The following is a 20,561-nucleotide window of genomic DNA, read 5'->3' on the forward strand; positions in this document are numbered from 1 at the left end:
TAGTACTAATATCTTTTATTTAGCATTTTTTTATTCTCCCTCAACATGCTAATAGTCAAGTTTAAGTTACAAAAATGTTTTTGCAATATTCTGTAATTTGGAATTGCATTATAATAAGAGTCAGAATGAGTAAACAATGCATATACTTTTACATATTCTGATAAGCTTCACATTTTTTTTGCTAATGACGGGCCATTTGAAAAATCATCTATACTGTGCATTAATATTTTTGAAATACATCCACTCTTGGTTCATAAGTGAATGTAGTTGGTCTCCAATTCCACCCATTTGTTCCTCTGTCTGTTACTTAATAACCAGATCTGCATGAGAAATGGGGTCTCCTACCCATTTTATTACTAATAGTGTTTGTGTCCAGACTCAGCCCAGTATGTCTGGAAGCATGGACAGTAACACCACTGTTTGAAAATAACAACACTGGATTAATTGCTGAAACCATATCGCTTTCTCCTCCACTACTTTAAAAACAAATAAGTGAATAAATAAGGGAAAAAAGGCATGAGACGCATCATCTTCATCATCATCCTCTGTTTTTTTCTCTTGACACAATCTGACACATGCATTTCTGTGCATTCTTTTTTTAATTAAATCTGCTGATACGTGTACTAAATGTGAGCTATAATAAATGAAAGTAAAGCACCATAAATATTGTAATTTGAAAGTATAGTGGAGACCCCCGGATTTTGTTCTTCCAAGGGCATGCAGATCAACCTACACAATCAGCTAGTTGGTCCCAAATTCATCATTAGACTCAGCAAGGTGTCAAACTTGTGACATTATTGATTGTAGTATTCCTCATAAAAGGGGCAAATTAGTCATCTATGAATTTCTAACATGAGCACATCATTTGGTTCCATGCGTTGATACAAACCAGAAAATTGCTGTCTGCGGTTTTCCTTTTTTTTTTCCTCCCTGCATAGTCATGGAGGAAATAAGTAACTTGTATCATGAGTGAACCTGCTGTCCTCAGTGACACAGTCACCAGCCCACACAAAAGAACAGCTTCCCAAGGCACACGAACGTTACCTTGGCTCAGTTGCCCATGTTATTCATTTTTCAGCTCCCTCTGTAATCCTTTTTGTCTGCTTGGCAAGCAACAGGTTTGTGTAGGAATATTTACTGTAGCTCTATAGGGTTATGCCTCACCACTGCACAATGCTCTTACAGTGTCACCCAGCCCTTCATCACCCCTCCAGTTGGTTTGTCCCACTTTTAAACCATTCTTCTGTTCTCATTTCATCTCACATCACATTTGTTCCACTGCCTAGAATGTTAGCGCAGCGCTTTCAAGAGTAGTCGTGGTCGTTTGGAGATAGTTAGCTTTTATGTAATGCCCTTTTACTCTGTGAACAATGTCTGTATGTAATAAGGTATGCCATCTTTTTAAATCAATAGCACTGCTTATTCTGCACATTCTTGTATAATAACGTTTTCTTTCTTCATTATGCTTAGCTAAATTCAGTTATTTAGTTTTGGATTTGGGTTAAAAATTCTGGATGAAAGCATGAATTTGTAATCTGACATTATTAATCAAGTCTGAAATTTAGGCTACGGTAAAAAAAAAACTGAATAATTCAAGCATCCACAAAGAAGTGACATAAGATGATGTTCAGAGACCTGACAACACCTTACTTGTCTTGAGGAATGTTTTGAAATGTTGTGTCAAACAGAGAACTTTCAAAAATCACCTCAGATTTTTGCACTGCAATATGAATTGAACATGGCCACTATGTGTAAGATAAAATACTGAAAGACAAAGTGAACACCAAGGGAGGATTATCAGTTACAAAGTGTTATGGAATGTAGTGAGGTTGGACATCTTTGTAAAATAAAAGTCTAGTAAATTGGATGACTGCGCAGTACTTTTCTTATCTGTTTACATCATGTGATGATACTGTAGCAGGTTTGTGTCCTATCCACTGCGGCTGGTATTTCTCTGATGCTTGAAACTAAAGCCTTGGTTGGTATTTCTCCAACTTAATATTCATAAAAAAATAAAATGTGTCTTGGCAAGCTGATCTTGAGGGGTGTTCCGCTACTTGCAGTGGACTGCTGTTGAAATCCTTTAGTGTCATGGTTGTTGTGTCACTGAAAGTTACTTGTAACAGATTCTAAACTTAACCTCACTTAAAACTGGTGTAATGAGTTTGCATCTTTCCTACCAGCAGAAGACCAACCTCAAGGTCTCAAACACATTCCCACAGAGCAGGCAAATGTGTATCTTGCAGAGTGAAAGGACCATTGCGATATACAGGGAGCTTCTCTTGCTCCTGCTCACAATGAGATTGGTGACAGCACTCCATCTGCCTGAACTCCTATAAAAGAAATGAACAACTCATGTTAAAAATGCTTAAATGTACTACACTTCAGAGGAGCACAATTTTGTAAATTATGTCTGCAAAAAATGATTTGCGGCTGGTCTAGGCAGTTTTGTTCTCGGAACCTTGCGGACTTTACTAACAGTATGTAAGCATTGTCCTCATCAAACCTTTACTTGTTGAACTTTAGATGAATGAAAATGTTTTGATGCTCCTCCTGTTCATTCACCCATTTATTTAATTCTTTGGGATAAATTTGATTCATGCAACATGTCATACATTAGACATTTGATTTTCTGTAAATTTCTGTAGGAACAATATCTTCATCTGCTGTTGCATTTTATATTCTTCAAATGAGAAGCCATAATTCCTAATGATTTAATTTCATTTGCAATGCTGGTAAATATGTCTAAAAAAGATTCTGTATGGTAGGAATTTCTCTATGCGCATATATTGCAGATAAGCTTTGAACTGGAGATGCAGGTTTGAGATAGGGATATGCTACAAGTGGCTTCTTGTCATTCAGTCATCTCTGTATAATTTGTTTCTTTGAGTCGCATGTACATCCCAAGATGTTTGTTACAATTTATAAACGTCTTGATGATTTATCTAAGCTTTGCTTAAGAACTGCAGTGTAAATCAGAATTTGGAAGGATAGATTTTGCACGTTTGTTTCACTTCATTGTTTAATGTGGTCTCACTTCCTTGAAGTGGCATATTGTTTTAGTGTTGAAGTAATCTTTTTGTTTGTTTTCAAAAAAAAAATCACTTAAATTTGCAAATATTCTATCAAACTTTATATCAACTATACCGTACCCCATTCACATTTTCTATAACTTAACATCTCTTTTAAGTGCTGCAGAGACCAGCAGTTCACCTCCATGTCTAAGAAAGAACTTGAATGTAACGCTTCTTGGTGCCATACACTAAAGATATGTGGCAGAGGTGGATAATTAAGGTCCAATGAGAATTAGTTGGAATTTGATTTTAAATGCAGATACCTTCTTGCCATATTTCAAAAAATATTACAGCTCTCATGATTTTTTTTTCCTTGCAGTATTTCAAGCATTTTTTTGGTACTTTGTTCATGATGCTATTTAAAGATGCTTGCCTTTCACCAAGTGTTCTCAGTTACACCGATTGAATTTGTGTGGCTGTGGTGAAAATCCCTGATGTTTGGCCTTTTAATCTTACTCAATATATATAAAATGTGCTGCCTTGGTTAAAAATGACTGTTCAATACTGTTATTTAAATGAAACAAAACAAATTTCAGCTTAACTATGAATGGCAAATCAAAGAAATTATTTATGATGATTTAATAACTATTAATCTTTTTAATTTTGTTGCATGTTTGATTCATGTCATCCACACAAAGCCATGAAATGTAATTTCATCTTTTGTTGTTGATTTTCAAAATGTGCACACGTTGTAACTTAAAAAATTCATGTTGCTTGCTGAAAGCGGAACTAATTGTTTCTATATCTTTTATCCTTTTTTTTTATTTTTATTTACATCCCTCCTTTCACTGTTAGGTATTACGCGAAAAAGTCCCAGGACACCTCTGTCAAATTTGCAGGGAGTTAACACCATGAACGAAAAGTCTCAGAGGTAAGTGAGCTGACTTTGAAGTTTTGTTCTGTAATTTATATTCCTTATTGTCATATGCACATAAACTGTATCATGCTTAATATTGTAAGTTTGCTATGGATTTGTAGAGAAAAGCCAAGCAAAATGACACCTTTTATTGGCTAACTAAAAAGATTACAATATGCAAGCTTTCGAGGCAACTCAGGCCCCTTCTTCAGGCAAGATGTAATCATCTGAAGAAGGGGCCTGAGTTGCCTCGAAAGCTTGCATATTGTAATCTTTTTAGTTAGCCAGTAAAAGGTGTCATTTTGCTTGGCTTTTCTCTACATTCATAATGGCTAACATGGTACAACACCCTAGTACTTCTTAATTATAGCATGGGTGAGAAACCTATTGTTTTGTGAGTTTTCCTTTATTATCCTTTAAATCCTCCACTAAAAATGCACTAACATTTCGCAAATGCATAAATATGCTTTCAGATGACAGCATGGATTTGCCACCTCTTTAATTTCACTTTATTTTTTGGCACTTACCTCCTTTTTATGAAGCACCCGTGTCTGTGCTGCTGAATTTGCTCAGGGTGTTGCTTCCATTCACAGTTGCTATCCTCCCCCAGACAGCAGAGTTGAGACACAAACTCAGGACATTGAGAGCACAAGCAGTCATCCTCAGTAAGCTGAACTAAAGGAGAAGCTAAACTGAGGCAGCTGCCGACAAGGCTGCTGACTTACGAAAGGAACACTTAGGATTACAAAGAAAGTGTCCTGAGGAGCTAAACACAGACCTTTCCACTCAGCGAACAAGACCTCTTCTAAACTGCACAACATCAGACTGGCTTTTCCCCAGCCTTTCAACTTATACACGTCTGAATATTTGCAAGACATGTTTCCAGTAGGATAACAGAATGGCACGTTGTTTATCATTACTCAGTATCCCCTACATTTCAAAGGAGTGTGTGTGTGTTTCAGACTGATTGATGCCTCTATATGATTCCTAATAAGTAAATAAATGGTCAATGTACTTACTGACGGGCGGCATGGTGGCGCAGTGGTAGCGCTGCTGCCTCGCAGTAAGGAGACCTGGGTTCGTTTCGCGGGTCCTCCCTGCGTGGAGTTTGCATGTTCTCCCCGTGTCTCCATGGGTTTCCTCCCACAGTCCAAAGACATGCAGGTTAGGTGGACTGGCGATTCTAAATTGGGCCTAGTGTGTGCTTGGTGTGTGTGTTTGTGTGTGTCCTGCCACAGGGTTGGCACCCTGCCCGGGAATCGTTCTTGCCTTGTGCCCTGTGTTGGCTAGGATTAGCTCCAACAGACCCCCATGACCCTGTGTTCGGATTCAGTGGGTTGGAAAATGGATGGATGGATGTACTTACTGACTGTTCTGAGTGGTCTGAAAATGGACTGCACTTTTTTTTTGTACTTGATATTCCATAAGAGGAAGACTGTGAGCAATTGTCTATAAACTTAGATGTAGTTGGGCGAGTAAAAGAATTAAAAAAAAAAAAAAGAGTTTCCAGTTTCTTCAGCAGCAATTTGAGCTGTTTTTAAGAAGACAGTGTAGCATGCAATCAAATGAAAAGAAGTAAATAAAAGCTGTAAGAATACAAAATATTGCTTGACCTGAGAGGTAAACTTATTCAGCCCAGTTTAGTGTCAGTGATTATCGCGACAGCATTGGGTGTAAGGCAGGAAGCAAACATGGTGGATGGTACAACGGTGTTTTACAGGGCATAATCACAGCTAATCAGAAAAGACCAAAAGACATCTGTGCAATCCAGTAACAGAAATCTATTAATAAAGTATCTGTTTAGTTGTGTTCCAATTATTTGATATAGGTATGTTAATAGACAGTTAGTTCGACTTAACAGGGTCTTCAAGTGGAGCAGGAAGAAGTTTTGTTAACCCTTAAATATTGATCTGTTGAAATTTCATTTCTTAGCAGATACCTGCCGACCTAAATATACTATCCTGACAAAGTTCAGCTTTTTCACTAAACGGAAAATAGGGTTTGTTTTTAATGGATCAGTGAGTGATTCGGTCTGTCAACATTTCTATATATAGGTGGGTAGATTTAGTTACTTCTTTTTGTAGGTAATGAGTAACGTAACAAAGTTACTTTTATGCGTAACAGTCCCCAAACATTGCTTCTGAGGCAAAAATGTGTAATAAATTGATTTGAAACACAAATTTCAGGGTGATTTTGAGTCTTTATATATATATATATATATATATATATATATATATATATATATATATATATATATATAATGCGGTATTAAACATCTGCTAAACATAAACATACAGAGAAATTGAAAAATTCAAATGATTTTTGATTGCAAGTCAGTAACATCCATCTGCTCGTCTAGGTCACAGGTTGAGAACCCTTGCTTTAGTAGCTGAAATAGGAGACAACTCCCTAAACATTTTTCATTGCCTCCTTCTCAGAATTGCAATTACCACATTTTCTCTTTTCTATCTTAGTGATAGTTATTATTTTTACAGTGACAGAAGCAGAGTAGAAGTAAAACATGAAAATGCTGCCCTTATGAAAGTGCCACCTGAAGCGTTCGCTTTACCTTCTGACCCCATATACCAGCCCTGATTAAGAGTAATCCAGGAATCAACCCTGGAAGGGTTACCAGTCCATCACACGGTACCTTTCCTCATATTTGGCTCCCAGCATGCACATTTCTTCCAGTGGAGAGTGTACAGTAACGTTCCCTGTATTTTCCAAAAGTGATGCCTTGCTCTCATTTTGCCTTGACCTCACTTTGCACTTGCTATATCACCCTCTTAAATTCCATTGGCACACTTTAGACCAGTAAAGGTTGTGCGTTCCACCTGTAGTTTACTCCACATGCCATTGTTTTTTTTGCAAATTTTCTCCAATGACTTTGGATCCTGAAGTGTTTGTCCTGCCACTCGTGCCATGCCATACGTGCTGCACTTACTGTACATACACATTCATACATGAAACTCCCCTATGCCCCTGACCATCATGTTGGTCATTTTTGAATTTGCCTTTGGGCCTTATTTGTGATTCAATTTACCCAACCAATGCAAGATCGTAAACCCACAAGAGGCTGACTGTGGTTTCACTATTGTAATAAATCTAAGTAAAGTACTTCTTTGATTTGTTGGCAGGTTTTAGTTGCACTCTTGTAAAGGGGGAAACTCATACAGGCATATGCCGATTTGTTTATTTTAAGCTGGAGATATTTCTTTGGCAGCTCTCTCACTTAAATCATACAAAACATTTTGAATTATTGTTTTGCATTTGGCATTAATGGGTGGACTTTAGGTGACCCTTTTGTAAAAAATGTTTTAGAAAAAAGATAAATGTAAATTTTAAATGTAAATGCAAACTTTGGCTATTTGTGTTGAATCACAGTATAAAATGAGGATGTTTCTTATGCGCATGCACTGCCTTTGTTGACATTTATTGGAGCTTTAGAATGCCTTGTGCAGAAAGAGACATTTAAAAAAAAAATTAGGCAGAGCTTTATTAACATTGCCATTTTCTTCTTGCTAAATTAAGGAGATTAATAGAAAGTTGGCATCTGATAAAAAGGCAAGATGCTAATTATCTGATTAAAAGTAAGACACCTCTGCCTATTTATGATTTTTCAGTACAGCAGGGGTACCACACGAGTGAAACGGAATCTTGGTGAGAAGGCTCTGTCTTTCTTTATATATAACTAGCAAAGTACCCGCGCTTCGCAGCGGCGAAGTACTGCCTTAAAATTGTTATTAAGAAGAAAAGTAAACATTTTTAAACTGAGGGAAAATATACAAATAATTATTTGATAAGGATCTCTTTGTATACCGTGTTGTCAGTTCGGCCCTCCGGTTGTAATATGACCAAGCTGTGCGCTGAGCTTACTCTTGAGCATGCAACGTACAGTTGGCCATGTGAAAAGCAATCTTACCTCAAATCAATGCCAAACTTTTGTGGGGTCTGTCCCTGAGACTTATTAATTGTCATTGCGAAGCAGAGAATTACTGGAAATTGGAGGCATTTGAATTGAAATGGGAGATCAGAGGGTATAACGGGGATGCGAGGAATAAAAACTCTCTCCCCTGAGCGACTGCCAGTAAAAATAGTTGCCTCAATTAGGTTCTTTTGCAGACACGTGACCTGAAGTCTCGTGCCTTTACAAAGTTTCGGTGGCTGTACGCAAATCCACAATCGGCTTTTTTGAGCCAAACCTGTTATTTTCGTATGAGCCGCTTTTTATTATTGGGATCGTACCTAGAAACTGAAGCTCTATTAACTTGTGGATTTACGTGCGAATATTTAGCAGCAGCGTCTCTATTAACTTGCGGATTTGCCTGCGAGTATTTAGCGAGAGTCTCTATGAACTTGTGGATTTGCCTGCGAGTATTTAGCGACAGCATGTCTATTAACTTGTGGATTTTTCTACAAGTATTTGGCGGCAGCGTCACGAAGTTGTTTTCGTCTAGCTGCATCAGAAAATGTACCACGACGTCTGACATGCCTCCTTTTTACTGTTTTCTCACAGCTTGGATTGCTGTCTTAATCAGTTTGAGTTTCATGGTTTGTTTCAATTACGTTAGTATTTGCAGGACTTGTTGTGTTGAAATGACATTCGGCATCTGTCAAGCGTTGTAAGCATACAACCGGTTTCATCAATAACTTTGCATCCAGCTTTTGAGAGTTGAAACATTCATAAACATCAAAGTGTCCACTACTCAAATCGTCACCTGTGAATCTAAGATGTTTAAGAGGCATTGGCGGTTCTCCAAACGTGTAAAATAGGCAGGCAACCAACTACGTGGGGGGACGCAACCCCGCCTTACACGGCGACCGAGCTGCAGGCTATGGACGTATATATGTACGTAAGTAGGATTCAGTTATGACCGTTACGCGTAGAATTTTGAAGTGAAACCTGCTTAACTTTTGTAAGTAAGCTGTAAGGAATGAGCCTGCCAAATTTCAGCCTTCTACCTACACGGGAATTTGGAGAATTAGTAATGAGTGAGTCAGTGAGTGAGGGCTTTGCCTTTTATTAGTATAGATACACTCCCATGTCTGTCCATTTTGTCTGTCCAGGATTTTAAATCACCTGTAGCTCACAAACCATTTGAACTATTGACCTGAAATTTGGTATACATATGCTACGTGATGTCTACTATCCGCTTACAGGGTGGTGATTGACCTCCAAAGTGTTTTCCTCTTTTTATTTTTACTTTATTTTATTGTACAATCAACTCTTGGCACCGGCCAGCAGGGCGGCTGTGCCGTTCTCATTCCCTACCACCTTCGCCGTCACTACGCCTACCTCTTCATATCTTAAATCATTCTTGAGGCAGATTTAAGACTTAAGTGCCAGCTTAAGTAAAAAATTAAAGAAAACGTACTAAGTAATTGCAACACAAACACTGACTTAATCAGTTTTAACATGAAAAGATGCCGACAAAAGAAGAGAAGAAGCAGGCCGCTAGGGTGGAGAAAAGAAGTGCTGCTCAGGAAGCAGCAAGCGCATCAACTTCTCAGCAAACGAATGCTAAAGGTACAAAGAGAGTCTGAAAACTATGAATGCTCAAGTCAAGTATATTCATTGAACGTCATCGTGCAGTGCACTGTTACTAGTGTAGTATATTTCAGAGATGCTGTTGCTGATTTAATAACAAGGGAATGATATGAGCCCTGGCAACATTCTGCTAAAAGCCCCTGTCACACTACATGAGTTTTTCAGCAATTTTCAGTCGCAGACTTCATCTACATAACCTTACACAGGTAGGGGCATGCACAGCACACTCATGTGACAATAAGTCATGTCACCTGACATCTCCAGCAACTCAGCCCAACTGATCTGCAACTTGTACAGACCGAATCAAACCAGTTTGATTTTGTCTCGAGTCGTAGAGGTCGTCCTTGTGTATGTGCAAGAACTGACGATCTGTCGTAAAACCCAGAACAAGTGCCAAAGAGAACAAAGCAATGGAAAAGGTTTTTATTAACAAAAACAAAATCAATGTGAGAAAGGATTAACATGAGGAGTAATAACAAAACAGAAATGGAAACAAATATTCTGCCTATTCCATCTAGGCCTACCTATAGAATTTACAACTTGTGTCTGCCTGTCAGGTGAGATATATTTATTACACACTTGCCCACTGTATGTTATCATGGGATGAGTGGAACTCACCAAATTCATTTTCAGATTGGTCTGCTCTCGCAACCTCAACAGGCAAATAACTTTCCTTTAAAAATAACTTTCCTTTGACTGCCTCCTCTGACCTGTTTCAGAAATGTCTGTCCTTTTTTAATAATAAGATTGCTTTGATTTATTCAGAATTTCAAAAAAGGTCCACTTCTTCAGTCAATGCTGTGTCTACCTCCTATCTTAACTGGAAGCTGTTTATCGAGTTTCCCATTGTTGGACGATCCTGGAGTCCATAAACTTGTCATGACCGCCAGGCCAGCTACCTGTATTCTAGACCCAATGCCTTCTTCTTTGGTTAAGGCTTCTTTGCCTTTTCTTCTTACTTTTATCACCATTATTATCAATACGTTTCTTTAGCCTGGGAGAAAACAAGCCAGTATAAAGACACCTGGGGCCTCATGTATAACGCCGTGCGTAGAACTCACACTATAACATGGCGTAAGCACAAAAGCGGGATTGTGCGTACGCACAGAAAAATCCAGATGCAGGAATCTGTGCGCACACAAAATTTCACATTCTTCCACTACATAAATCCCGATCAGCGTGAAAAGTAACGCACGTGCACGCGCCTTCTGTCCCGCCCCAACTCCTCCCAGAATTACGCCTCTTTGCATGTGCAAATCAATATAAATAGCCTTCTGTGAAAAGACAATGGGAAAAGCACAGGGGAAAATATAAGAATTTCAGCGAATACCAAGTGGAGGCAAAGGAAAAACGTACTATTTGTTGGTTTAAACAGTGGTATAATCAACAAAAGAAAGTTGATCGAGTGACAGAGTGTCGGAGAAACTCGAAAGATCGAGTTCACAAAGTCGCACAGTACCTGAAATAAAAAAGAAATCACATATCAAAGTCGCAGCGGACCGTCTGAGTGTCATATGAAAGCTTATTAGGGTACAGACAAAAAAAAATAGGCACACAGTGGGGAAAAAAGCACGAAATGTCAACTTTAATCTCGAAATTTCCACTGTAATCACGTAGTTTATTTTGCCATTAAAGTAGAACATCATAAACTTCATCTTAAAATCGTTTATTTTACTAGTTTCTCAAGTAGCACGTTAAATGCTTTGTTCTGTATTTGATCTTCTATGTGCTCTATGTGTGTGAATCACTACGTGCTTCCGTTCTTTCTCTTTCTCCAACAGGACACAGAATCCATTACATTCGAGATATTATAGCTCTCTGAATAATTAAAATACTGAGATGTATACGTGATATCATTTTCATGATGATAGCAATGAAAGCATGTTATTAAACATGGGAACACGGTGGCGCAGTGATTGTTCATATCTCACGCAAGAGGCTTGCTGCGCCATGTGTGACCTTCGATGAAATAATTTATTACAGAAGTACTGTTTCTTTCAAACGTACTTTTCTTTCTCCAAATACCCAATTGCCACACAATCAGCTCTGTAATAGACGTTAAGCCATCTGTAAGCTTAGAATGCCGATTCTTCAAAACTTTTAAGGAACATTGAAATATCTTCGTAGTACATGTTTAATTATTCTATCTGTCTATCCTTCCAGTGTCACGTCAGCACCAGCAATAATACAGCGCAAGGCAGGAGCTATCCGTGAACCAGCTATATGCTGCGGCACCGTGTCCTCACATGTTTAATTATTAACAATGCAGATTATTTAAATGAAGTTAAAGTTTTATCTGTATACTATAAGCAACATATTTTGCTGCATTTCATCTTAAAAATGATATTGTCATCATACGCGCTTTATAAAGTAGCGCAGGTTGTGCAATATTATAACTGTAGGGTAAGTTTACAGTGAGGTAATTGTACTTATAAGTACAAACAGTTCTGCAAGGAGCACTTGATGGACTGATTGAGTGCGTTTATAGTTCTTGGGATGAAACTGTTTCTGAAACGCGAGGTCTGTACAGGAAAGGCTTTGACGCTTTTTGCCGTGGTTGAGGTAGTGTGTGCTTGAAACTGTATACCGATAATTCTCTTTCCGATCAGCTGCTGCTGTGATTCACACTCAGATACAGTGATATAAATACTCAGAGTGGTGCAGTGAGAGTAATATGGAAAAAGATGATCCGCAGTGGCAACCCTTAACGGGAGCAGCAAAAAGGAGAACAAGATGCAGTGAGCGTAATAACGCTAAAGCAGTTATGGTATTTGGAATGCTATGGCTATTCCCTGGACCATTATATTGCTACAGGTTAATTACAATCAGATGCATTACACTAATAAACAATATGCAGTTAATTTCAGTGTATTTATAAAGCCGCGTCAGGAATGTGGAGCTAAGAAAGAAAGGGTGATCACACAGGAACAGTAGCACTGATTTGACGCTGAGTGCCGCCAGTCTGCAAAACCGAGCGGAGAAATTGCGTATGCCAAGGTATGAATTACCGTGGAAATGTGCGTGGGTTTACGCCAAGTTTAGGTTTTATACATCGCGATTTGAGCGTGGAAACATTCGTACGCAACATTTCTGTGCGTACGCACCGTTTATACATGAGGCCCCTAGACTTGACCCTGAGGAGTTTAAAAACTATTAACCTATTTCAAATCTTCCTTTTCTTAGTAAAATCCAAGAATGTGCTGTTGCAGGCCATTTGAAAGACCATCTTGCGTCTAATGACTTATATGAGGAGTTTCAGTCTGGTTTTAGGGCCAATCACAGTACAGAGACGGCAAACATCCATCCATCCATCCATTTTCCAACCCACTGAATCCGAACATAGGGTCATGGGGGTCTGCTGGAGCCAATCCCAGCCAACACAGGGCACAAGGCAGGAATCAATCCCAGGCAGGGTGCCAACCCACTGCAGGACACACACAAACACACCCACACACCAAGCATACACTAGGGCCAATTTAGAATTGCCAATCCACCTAACCTGCATGTCTTTGGACTGTGGGAGGAAACCGGAGCGCCCGGAGGAAACCCACACAGACACGGGGAGAACATGCAAACTCCACGCAGGGAGGGCCCGGGAAGCGAACCCGGGTCCCCAGATCTCCCAACTGCAAGGCAGCAGCGCTACCCACTGCGCCACCATGCCGCCCACTGCAAACATCAGGGTGAATAATGATCTCCTAGTCGCAGTAGATCATGGTCTTTTAACACTAATAATCTTTTTAGACCTCTCGGCTGCTTTTGTTAATGGTACATCATGACATTCTTTTGTTTAGTCTTTACACTTGTAATTGTCAAGGCATTTATTTAATTCTTGAGCAAACACCAAAACATTAACACTAGAATTACTGAAGCCTATGAAAAAACTTGTAATCCCGGCCCACCTTAAATCCTTTCGCACCTCTCCATCAGCGTCTTTTGTTTTTTAAATGCGTCGATCAGCACAAACAGCCTGCTGTTCCATCCCCTGCCTTGATGGAGCTCAACTCTCCCAGCTCAAGCCAAGGCTCCTTATCTGCGTGTGAGGTTCCTGTAGTTGTATAGGGTAAATAACACAGTATATCGTTATTTGGAATACATGCATTTAATTTGTGTTCCATGTCTACAAAGATCTGGGTAAGTGTAGGATGAAAGAAATGTGAGGCAAGAAATGCTTGAACACATACCAAAAGCAGAAACTTTTTCCATGTTATACTAATACTAAGTGTATAATGTGTGAAGGCTTTAGTCCAAATAAACATGCACTTTTTTTCAAGAATATAACCAAAGGAAAAAAAAATCCTCAGATTCACGCAGATTAGGAGCCTTGGCTTGAGCTGGGAGAGCTGAGCTTGGTCAAGGCGGAGGATGGGACAGCAGGCTGCTTGTGCTGATCGACACATTTACAAAACAAAAGACGCTGATGGAGAGGGATTTAAGGTGGGCCGGGATTACGAGTTTTTTCGTAGACTTCGGTAATTCTAGTGATAACAGACAAGGTAGAATTTACTGTATAACAGGTTGTTTCAGAAAGGAATAAAGTATGTTTGTAAGAGTCCACATCTTAAATGTTACAAGAAAAACTCTGCTCCTTCCTCTAGCACTATTCCCAAAAATTTCATATATCCAATAATAATATTGTTGACATTATGGACAGCTGACATTTGTAGATTTAGATTTGCAAAGGTATCTCTCTATTATAATGAAAAAATCTTGGGACAAAACGAGACTAACCCTGCAACGAGATTTGACTTTTTGAAGAGATTTTTTGGAAGGAACTCCCGCGATACGGAGACTTTTACCATGAGATTCTTTCAAGTCACGCCATACTTACAACTATTTTCAAACAAGACCACGGTCATCAGGTGCATTCCGGCACTTTAATGGATTGGTGTCTGTCCAGGTTAAGGGCTTACTTATGAACACACACACACAAACTTAAGAAGATCCAGTTTAGAATCACCCATTCATCTAAATTTGGCAGTGAGAAATGATGAAGTCAAACGAATTAACGTGATAATTGTCGATCGGGTACACGGCAAATTTATTAAATGTATATCAAGAGACAATGCTGAAGCAGTTGGTGGTGATTATGCGGAAGATGAAAACATCAATTTACAATAACGCATAGAATGTCTACAAACGTTAACACCATCCGGTCTTCCACCGGCCGAATTACTGTTGAAAGAAGGATGTATCGTAATGTTATTGCGTAATTTATGTATGAGTGATGGACTTTGCAATGGAACAAGATTAGTTGTATTAAAAATTGGTTGAACAATTCTAACATGTAAAATTTTAACAGGCAACAAGAAAGGTAATATATAGTACATATTCCACGAATAACATTAGACACAAAAGGAGATCTTGATATGCCATTCTTAAAACGTTTACAGTTCCCCGTAAGAATAGCTTTTGCTATGACAATTAACAAATCACAGGGACAAATATTCGAAAAAGACTATTTATTAGAGAGAAAGAAACGATATTCACACATGGGCAGTTAGACTTGCATTGTCACAATATAAATCCAAACACAGAATCAAAATTCAATGCTATCTTGAAGAAAAGTTAATTCCAAATACAGTGTAACCTCAGTTCACGAACATCTCGGTACACGTACAAATCGGTTTACGACCAAAAAGTTCGCCAAACTTTTGCCTCGGTTCACGACCACACACTCGGTATACGAACAAGCCAGTTTCCCTTTTGGTTTGTACAAGTTCAGTCTCTCCCTGTGCATTTCCTGTGCAGCGAGCAAGAGAGAAAGAGAGCGACACACACACACACAGGCAGCGGCGAGAGAGAGACAGACGCATGCACACACACAGGCAGCACGCGAGAGCGGGGGCTGGACGCATAAGGTAGGAAGGCAGTTAAAGAATGCACTGGGCTTGATTTTGTTTTCACTTCTGTTTACAGCGATCGATTCTTAGCGTGCATTGTTGCAATGTTACTTTTCTTGGTGGTTTATTAAATTACGGATTTTTTCAAATGTTCATTTTTTTCCCTGTGCTTAAAACTCATTAAAAAAAAAATGGTTTTAGCCAGCAGTTGGTAGCGCTATAGCGCAAACTATTGCAGTGTTAGTTTTCTCTGTTGTTCAAGGTTTTCTCAGTGTTATTCAATATTTTTACATTAGTTTACTATTACGCTGTGCATTCTATGGTTTAATTAACTATATTTGTGCTTAAAAACTATATATTTATATATATAAAATATTAAAATATATATATTTATATACAGTTCGTATGGCCTGGAATGGATTAATTGTATTTACATACAATCCTATGGGGGAAATTGCTTCGGTTCACGACCAAATTGGTTTTTTGGACCGAATTATGGTCGTGAACCAAGGTTCCACTGTATTGTTTTAACTGCTGTTTTAAAGTAAAAGTGAAAATAATGCATATGTAACAATTCCCATGAAAATATGCATATGTAACAATTCCCATGAAAATAACAATCTCTTTAAATTGTATATCCGGTTAACCAAACCCGGGGGTTGGTAAGTGAAGCGAGCAGGGGGCAGAGCCCTCTAGTGCAATAAAATATAATTCATCACATTCCATCTGCAAACAATGAGACAGTTTGCTTTTTTTATTTAAATCATCTTCAGAATGATGTTTTTTATCCTCCTATAACACTCATAAGTCAGCTTGTCCCGTCAGATTTGTCAAGTTATATTCTCTATAGTGTGTATGTGTATATATATATATATATATATATATATATATATATATATATATATGTGTGTGTATATATATATATATATGTGTGTATATATATATATATATATATATATATATATATATATATATATATACATACATACATACATACATACAGTGGAACCTCTGTTTGCGAGCATAATTCGTTCCAGAAACGTGCTCGCAGTCCAAAGCACTCGTGTATCAAAGCGAATTTCCCCATAAGTAATAATGGAAACTCAGATGATTCGTTCCACAACCCAAAACTATTCATGTAAAAATAAAAATCATAAAAATGATTAATATGAAATATAAAGTAAAAAAAAATACATAAAACAAATTAACCTGCACTTTACCTTTGAAAAGAATCATGGCTGGTTTGAGTGAGTTTCTAAACTCTTGTGGGATTCCACCCAATGGGACGACATGCAGAAGAGTGTCCCAAAGCAATCGCAGTCTCCCAGTGCTGTAGCCAGTTCGCCATAAAAGCGAATCCGAAAAGATCGCGGACATGCTATAAGCGCCTGCCGTCGATGGGTGATACAAGGAACATTATAAATGCGCAGGGCACAGTATCACTATTACTGCCTGACTGCTGTGTCTGTGTATAGGAGAGTAGCAGATCCCGCTACAATAAATAACCGCGCTGTTGCTGTTTCAAGCTGAATGAAGCTGGTGTTGCTAAAGTACTGAGACTCAGCTTCGTGTTTTGGGGTGCAAGACGGGGACTCGCACGTCACAGCACACACAGTCACAATGCTGTAGTAAACACTATACGCTTGTACGGATGTTGACTATATGAGTGAGGCACGCCGACTCAGACGGAGGAGACGATTGCCCACAATCCCGCAGCGAGAGAGAGAGAAGAACCATCAGCTCCGTTGTGATCGCATGACGCTCAGCAGACAAAGCGTATACATACTACTCGTATTTCAAGACCTCGTTCATTTATCAAGTTAAAATTTATTAAAAATTTTAGCTCATCTTGCAAAACACTCGCAAACCGAGGTTCCACTGTATGTGTGTATATATATATATATATATATATATATATATATAAATATATATACACACAGTATTTGAGATGCTTCTGAGAGGAACCTTTTTAAAATCCTTCTTCAAGGTGAAATTCCGTACATGTACGTCTTCGAAAACATTCCATAGTCTACCTTCATTGCCCGAAAAGGGTCGCCATTAGATAGATACAGTGATCCCTCGCTATATCGCACTTCGCCTTTCGCGGCTTCACTCCATTGCGGATTTTATATGTAAGCATATTTAAATATATATTGCGGATTTTTTGCTGGTTCGCGGATTTCTGCGGACAATGGGTCTTTTAATTTCTGGTACATGCTTCCTCAGTTGGTTTGCCCAGTTGATTTCATACAAGGGACACTATTGGCAGATGGCTGAGAAGCTATATTGCTTACTCTTCTCTCTCTCTTGCGCTGACTTTCTCTGATCCTGACGTATGGGGATTGAGCAGGGGGGCTGTTCGCACACCTAGACGATACGGACGCTCCTCTAAAAATGCTGAAAGATTATCTTCACGTTGCTATCTTTTGTGCAGCTGCTTCCTGAAACGACATGCTGCACGGTGCTTCACATACTTAAAAGCTTGAAGGGCACGTATTGATTTTTAACTGAAAAACAAACTCTGTCTCTTTCTCTCTCTCTCTCTCTCTCTCTCCCTGCTCCTGACGGAGGGGGTGTGAGCTGCCGCCTTCAACAGCTTTGTGCCGCGGTGTTTCGCATACTTAAAAGCCAAACAACCCTATTGATTTGTTTGCTAGAGATTGTTTTCTCTATCTATGTGACATTCTGTGCTCCTGACGCGCACTCCTTTGAAGAGGAAGATATGTTTGCATTCTTTTAATTGTGAGACAGAACTGTCATCTCTGTCTTGTCATGGAGCACAGTTTAAGCTTTTGAAAAAGAGACAAATGTTTGTTTGCAGTGTTTGAATAACGTTCCTGTCTCTCTACAACCTCCTGTGTTTCTGCGCAAATCTGTGACTCAAGCATGACAATATAAAAATAACCATATAAACATATGGTTTCTACTTCGCGGATTTTCTTATTTCGCGGGTGGCTCTGGAACGCAACCCCCGCGATGGAGGAGGGATTACTGTACTTTATTAATCCCAAGGGGAAAATCACATACTCCAGCAGCAGCATATTGATAAAAAACAATATTAAATTAAACAGTGATAAAAATGCAGGTATAACAGACAATAACTTCGTATAATGTCAACGTTTACCCCCCGAGTGGAATTGAAAAGTCGTATAGTGTGGGGGAGGAACAATCTCCTCCATCTGTCAGTGGAGCAGAACAGTGACAGCAGTCTGTCGCTGAAGCTGCTCCCCTGTCTGGAGATGATACTGTTTAGTGGATGAATACATATATATAGTATAATCCCGTCCTAAAATAGGTATAGCCCATTAGTCGCTGGGTTGGCTTCTCTTATCTATAGAAAAAGACATTGCATCCAGATTAGACTATGAAGATGTCATCAACGACTTTTTCAATCGGAAGGCAAGGAATGTGGATGTCAGCAATTGATCGTTTGTATTAGCTCCCAACTCCAGGTTGAATAGCCCTGTGGTGGAAAGTGGCATTTAAGTCTCAATCAATCAAGCTGCTTCCAGAGGTGCCCCTAAGGGCTCATTTATACTTCACGCTCAGAACGCGTGCGCGCCCGCATTATGGCTGCCACGCGTTCTCAGCGTTTATTTGATGCGTCCTCTGAGCAGGTCCTCAGAAATTAACGTGACGCGTGCGCGAGTTGCAGTAGCAGCAAAAAGTTGGGGGGCACAGTGTGCTAAAAGTTGGAATGTGAAGTCAGAGTCTCTGTTTACTATCTACATGTGACAGAAAGCTTTGCGGATCCTACGAGATCGGTGTGCGCGCTTCGATGTTTGATGAATGGTTCGATGTGGTGAAGCAAAATGCCGACATACAGATATATTCGTGGTGCTTTTATATTCAAGCGTCACATATTCCCGATTGTAATGACATGATACATTTTAAAAGTATCACATACCGTCTTCTGTGCCGTCTTTTTTTCTAGGGCTTCCATCCGGTCCTGACAGCAGCAGATCGCCAGCTATAGATAGCCACATCGAGCACATTAAATGTATGATATTCTAACTGCACATTTAGAATTCTTAGATTTATACTTGATATCACTTTCATGATGAAATGCATTAAAGTATGTATGTTACATGTTACAAATAAATCGGTAATTTTGTTTAAATAATGAATACTGTTAATAATTACACACATGGGGGTTACACGGTGGTGGAGTTAGCGCTGCTGTCTTGCAGGGAGTTTACATGTTTTCCTGCTGGGTTTCCTCAGTGTGCTTCAGTTTCCTTCCAAAGATATGCAGATTTGGTTACACTAAAATGACGCTAGTGCATGTGAGTGCTTGTATTCACCTTGCGATGAGCTGATGCCTTGTCCAGGGATTGTTTCGGCCTCGTGCCCAATGCTAGCTGAAAAGGACATGGATGGATTTAATCATTAAACATCCTTTTCAGAGATATTGCGGTAAAGTGTCATCGGAATTTAGTGGGTGTTCCAGGCAATTCACAACACAGCGAAGCCAGACCTGTTCTCACCGTGATATCTCGCACTGCCAACTGGTGGATTCCTCCAGATTTACGCAAAATACGTGCAAGTATAAACACTACAACGCTTGCGTAGCAGGAGCATCCACTGCAGCATGTGTTGCGTCGCGTGAAGTATAAATCCGGCCTAAAGAAAGCCATGTAGAAGCAGTTAGATCATACTGTTAGAGCACCCTGTGGTGGTGCCCGGTGCTCCTGCACTCCCGAATTCCAACCTACACAAGGGCTATCACAACAGCAGGTAGCCCAGAATAGCATATAGAGAAGCCCCTGTTGCCCACTACTCCATTCCCAACCTGACATCTTATCTGACATGAAATATGGTTATGCTAAATAATTTCCTTATAATTACTGTAGTTGCTAGAGAGATGTTTTCTTTATAGGGATTAGTGTGTGTTGAAAATGTGTTTAAATGTGTTGCTGATCTGAAAGGATGAAGAATCCCATCTGTCTCCTGAGCTGTCTGTCGTGTGGACTTCATAAATGACTAATGTCAAAATTATGATCATTCATTCATTTCATTCCTCTGGTATTCTAATAAAGAGGCTGAGTCCTACAGCTCTGCAGTGTCAGGATGTAGCACACTGTACTGGGCACCACTCCATCATTGGTTACACTCAGTTCCACAGGGCAAGTTTAAAGTTGCCAGTCTGCATCACTTTGTGGTCTCTTGAGTCATGACAGAAGACTGGAATATCCTTAAAAAGTCCACGAAGTTGCAGAGAAGCTGCATTGACAGTTACT

General features: G+C 39.3%; 1 protein-coding gene across 1 annotated transcript in view; it reads left to right on the forward strand.

Annotated features, from left to right (window-relative positions):
• The window catches only part of myo9aa (myosin IXAa), a 568,471-nt gene that overhangs the window by 440,057 nt on the left and 107,853 nt on the right, over nt 1-20,561 (forward strand). The window contains 1 exon segment of the mRNA XM_028823069.2: nt 3,870-3,945. Within this exon segment, the coding sequence (XP_028678902.2) occupies nt 3,870-3,945 (76 nt within the window).

Source organism: Erpetoichthys calabaricus, chromosome 17 (genome assembly GCF_900747795.2).
Source record: "Erpetoichthys calabaricus chromosome 17, fErpCal1.3, whole genome shotgun sequence".
NCBI classification, from domain to species: domain Eukaryota; kingdom Metazoa; phylum Chordata; class Cladistia; order Polypteriformes; family Polypteridae; genus Erpetoichthys; species Erpetoichthys calabaricus.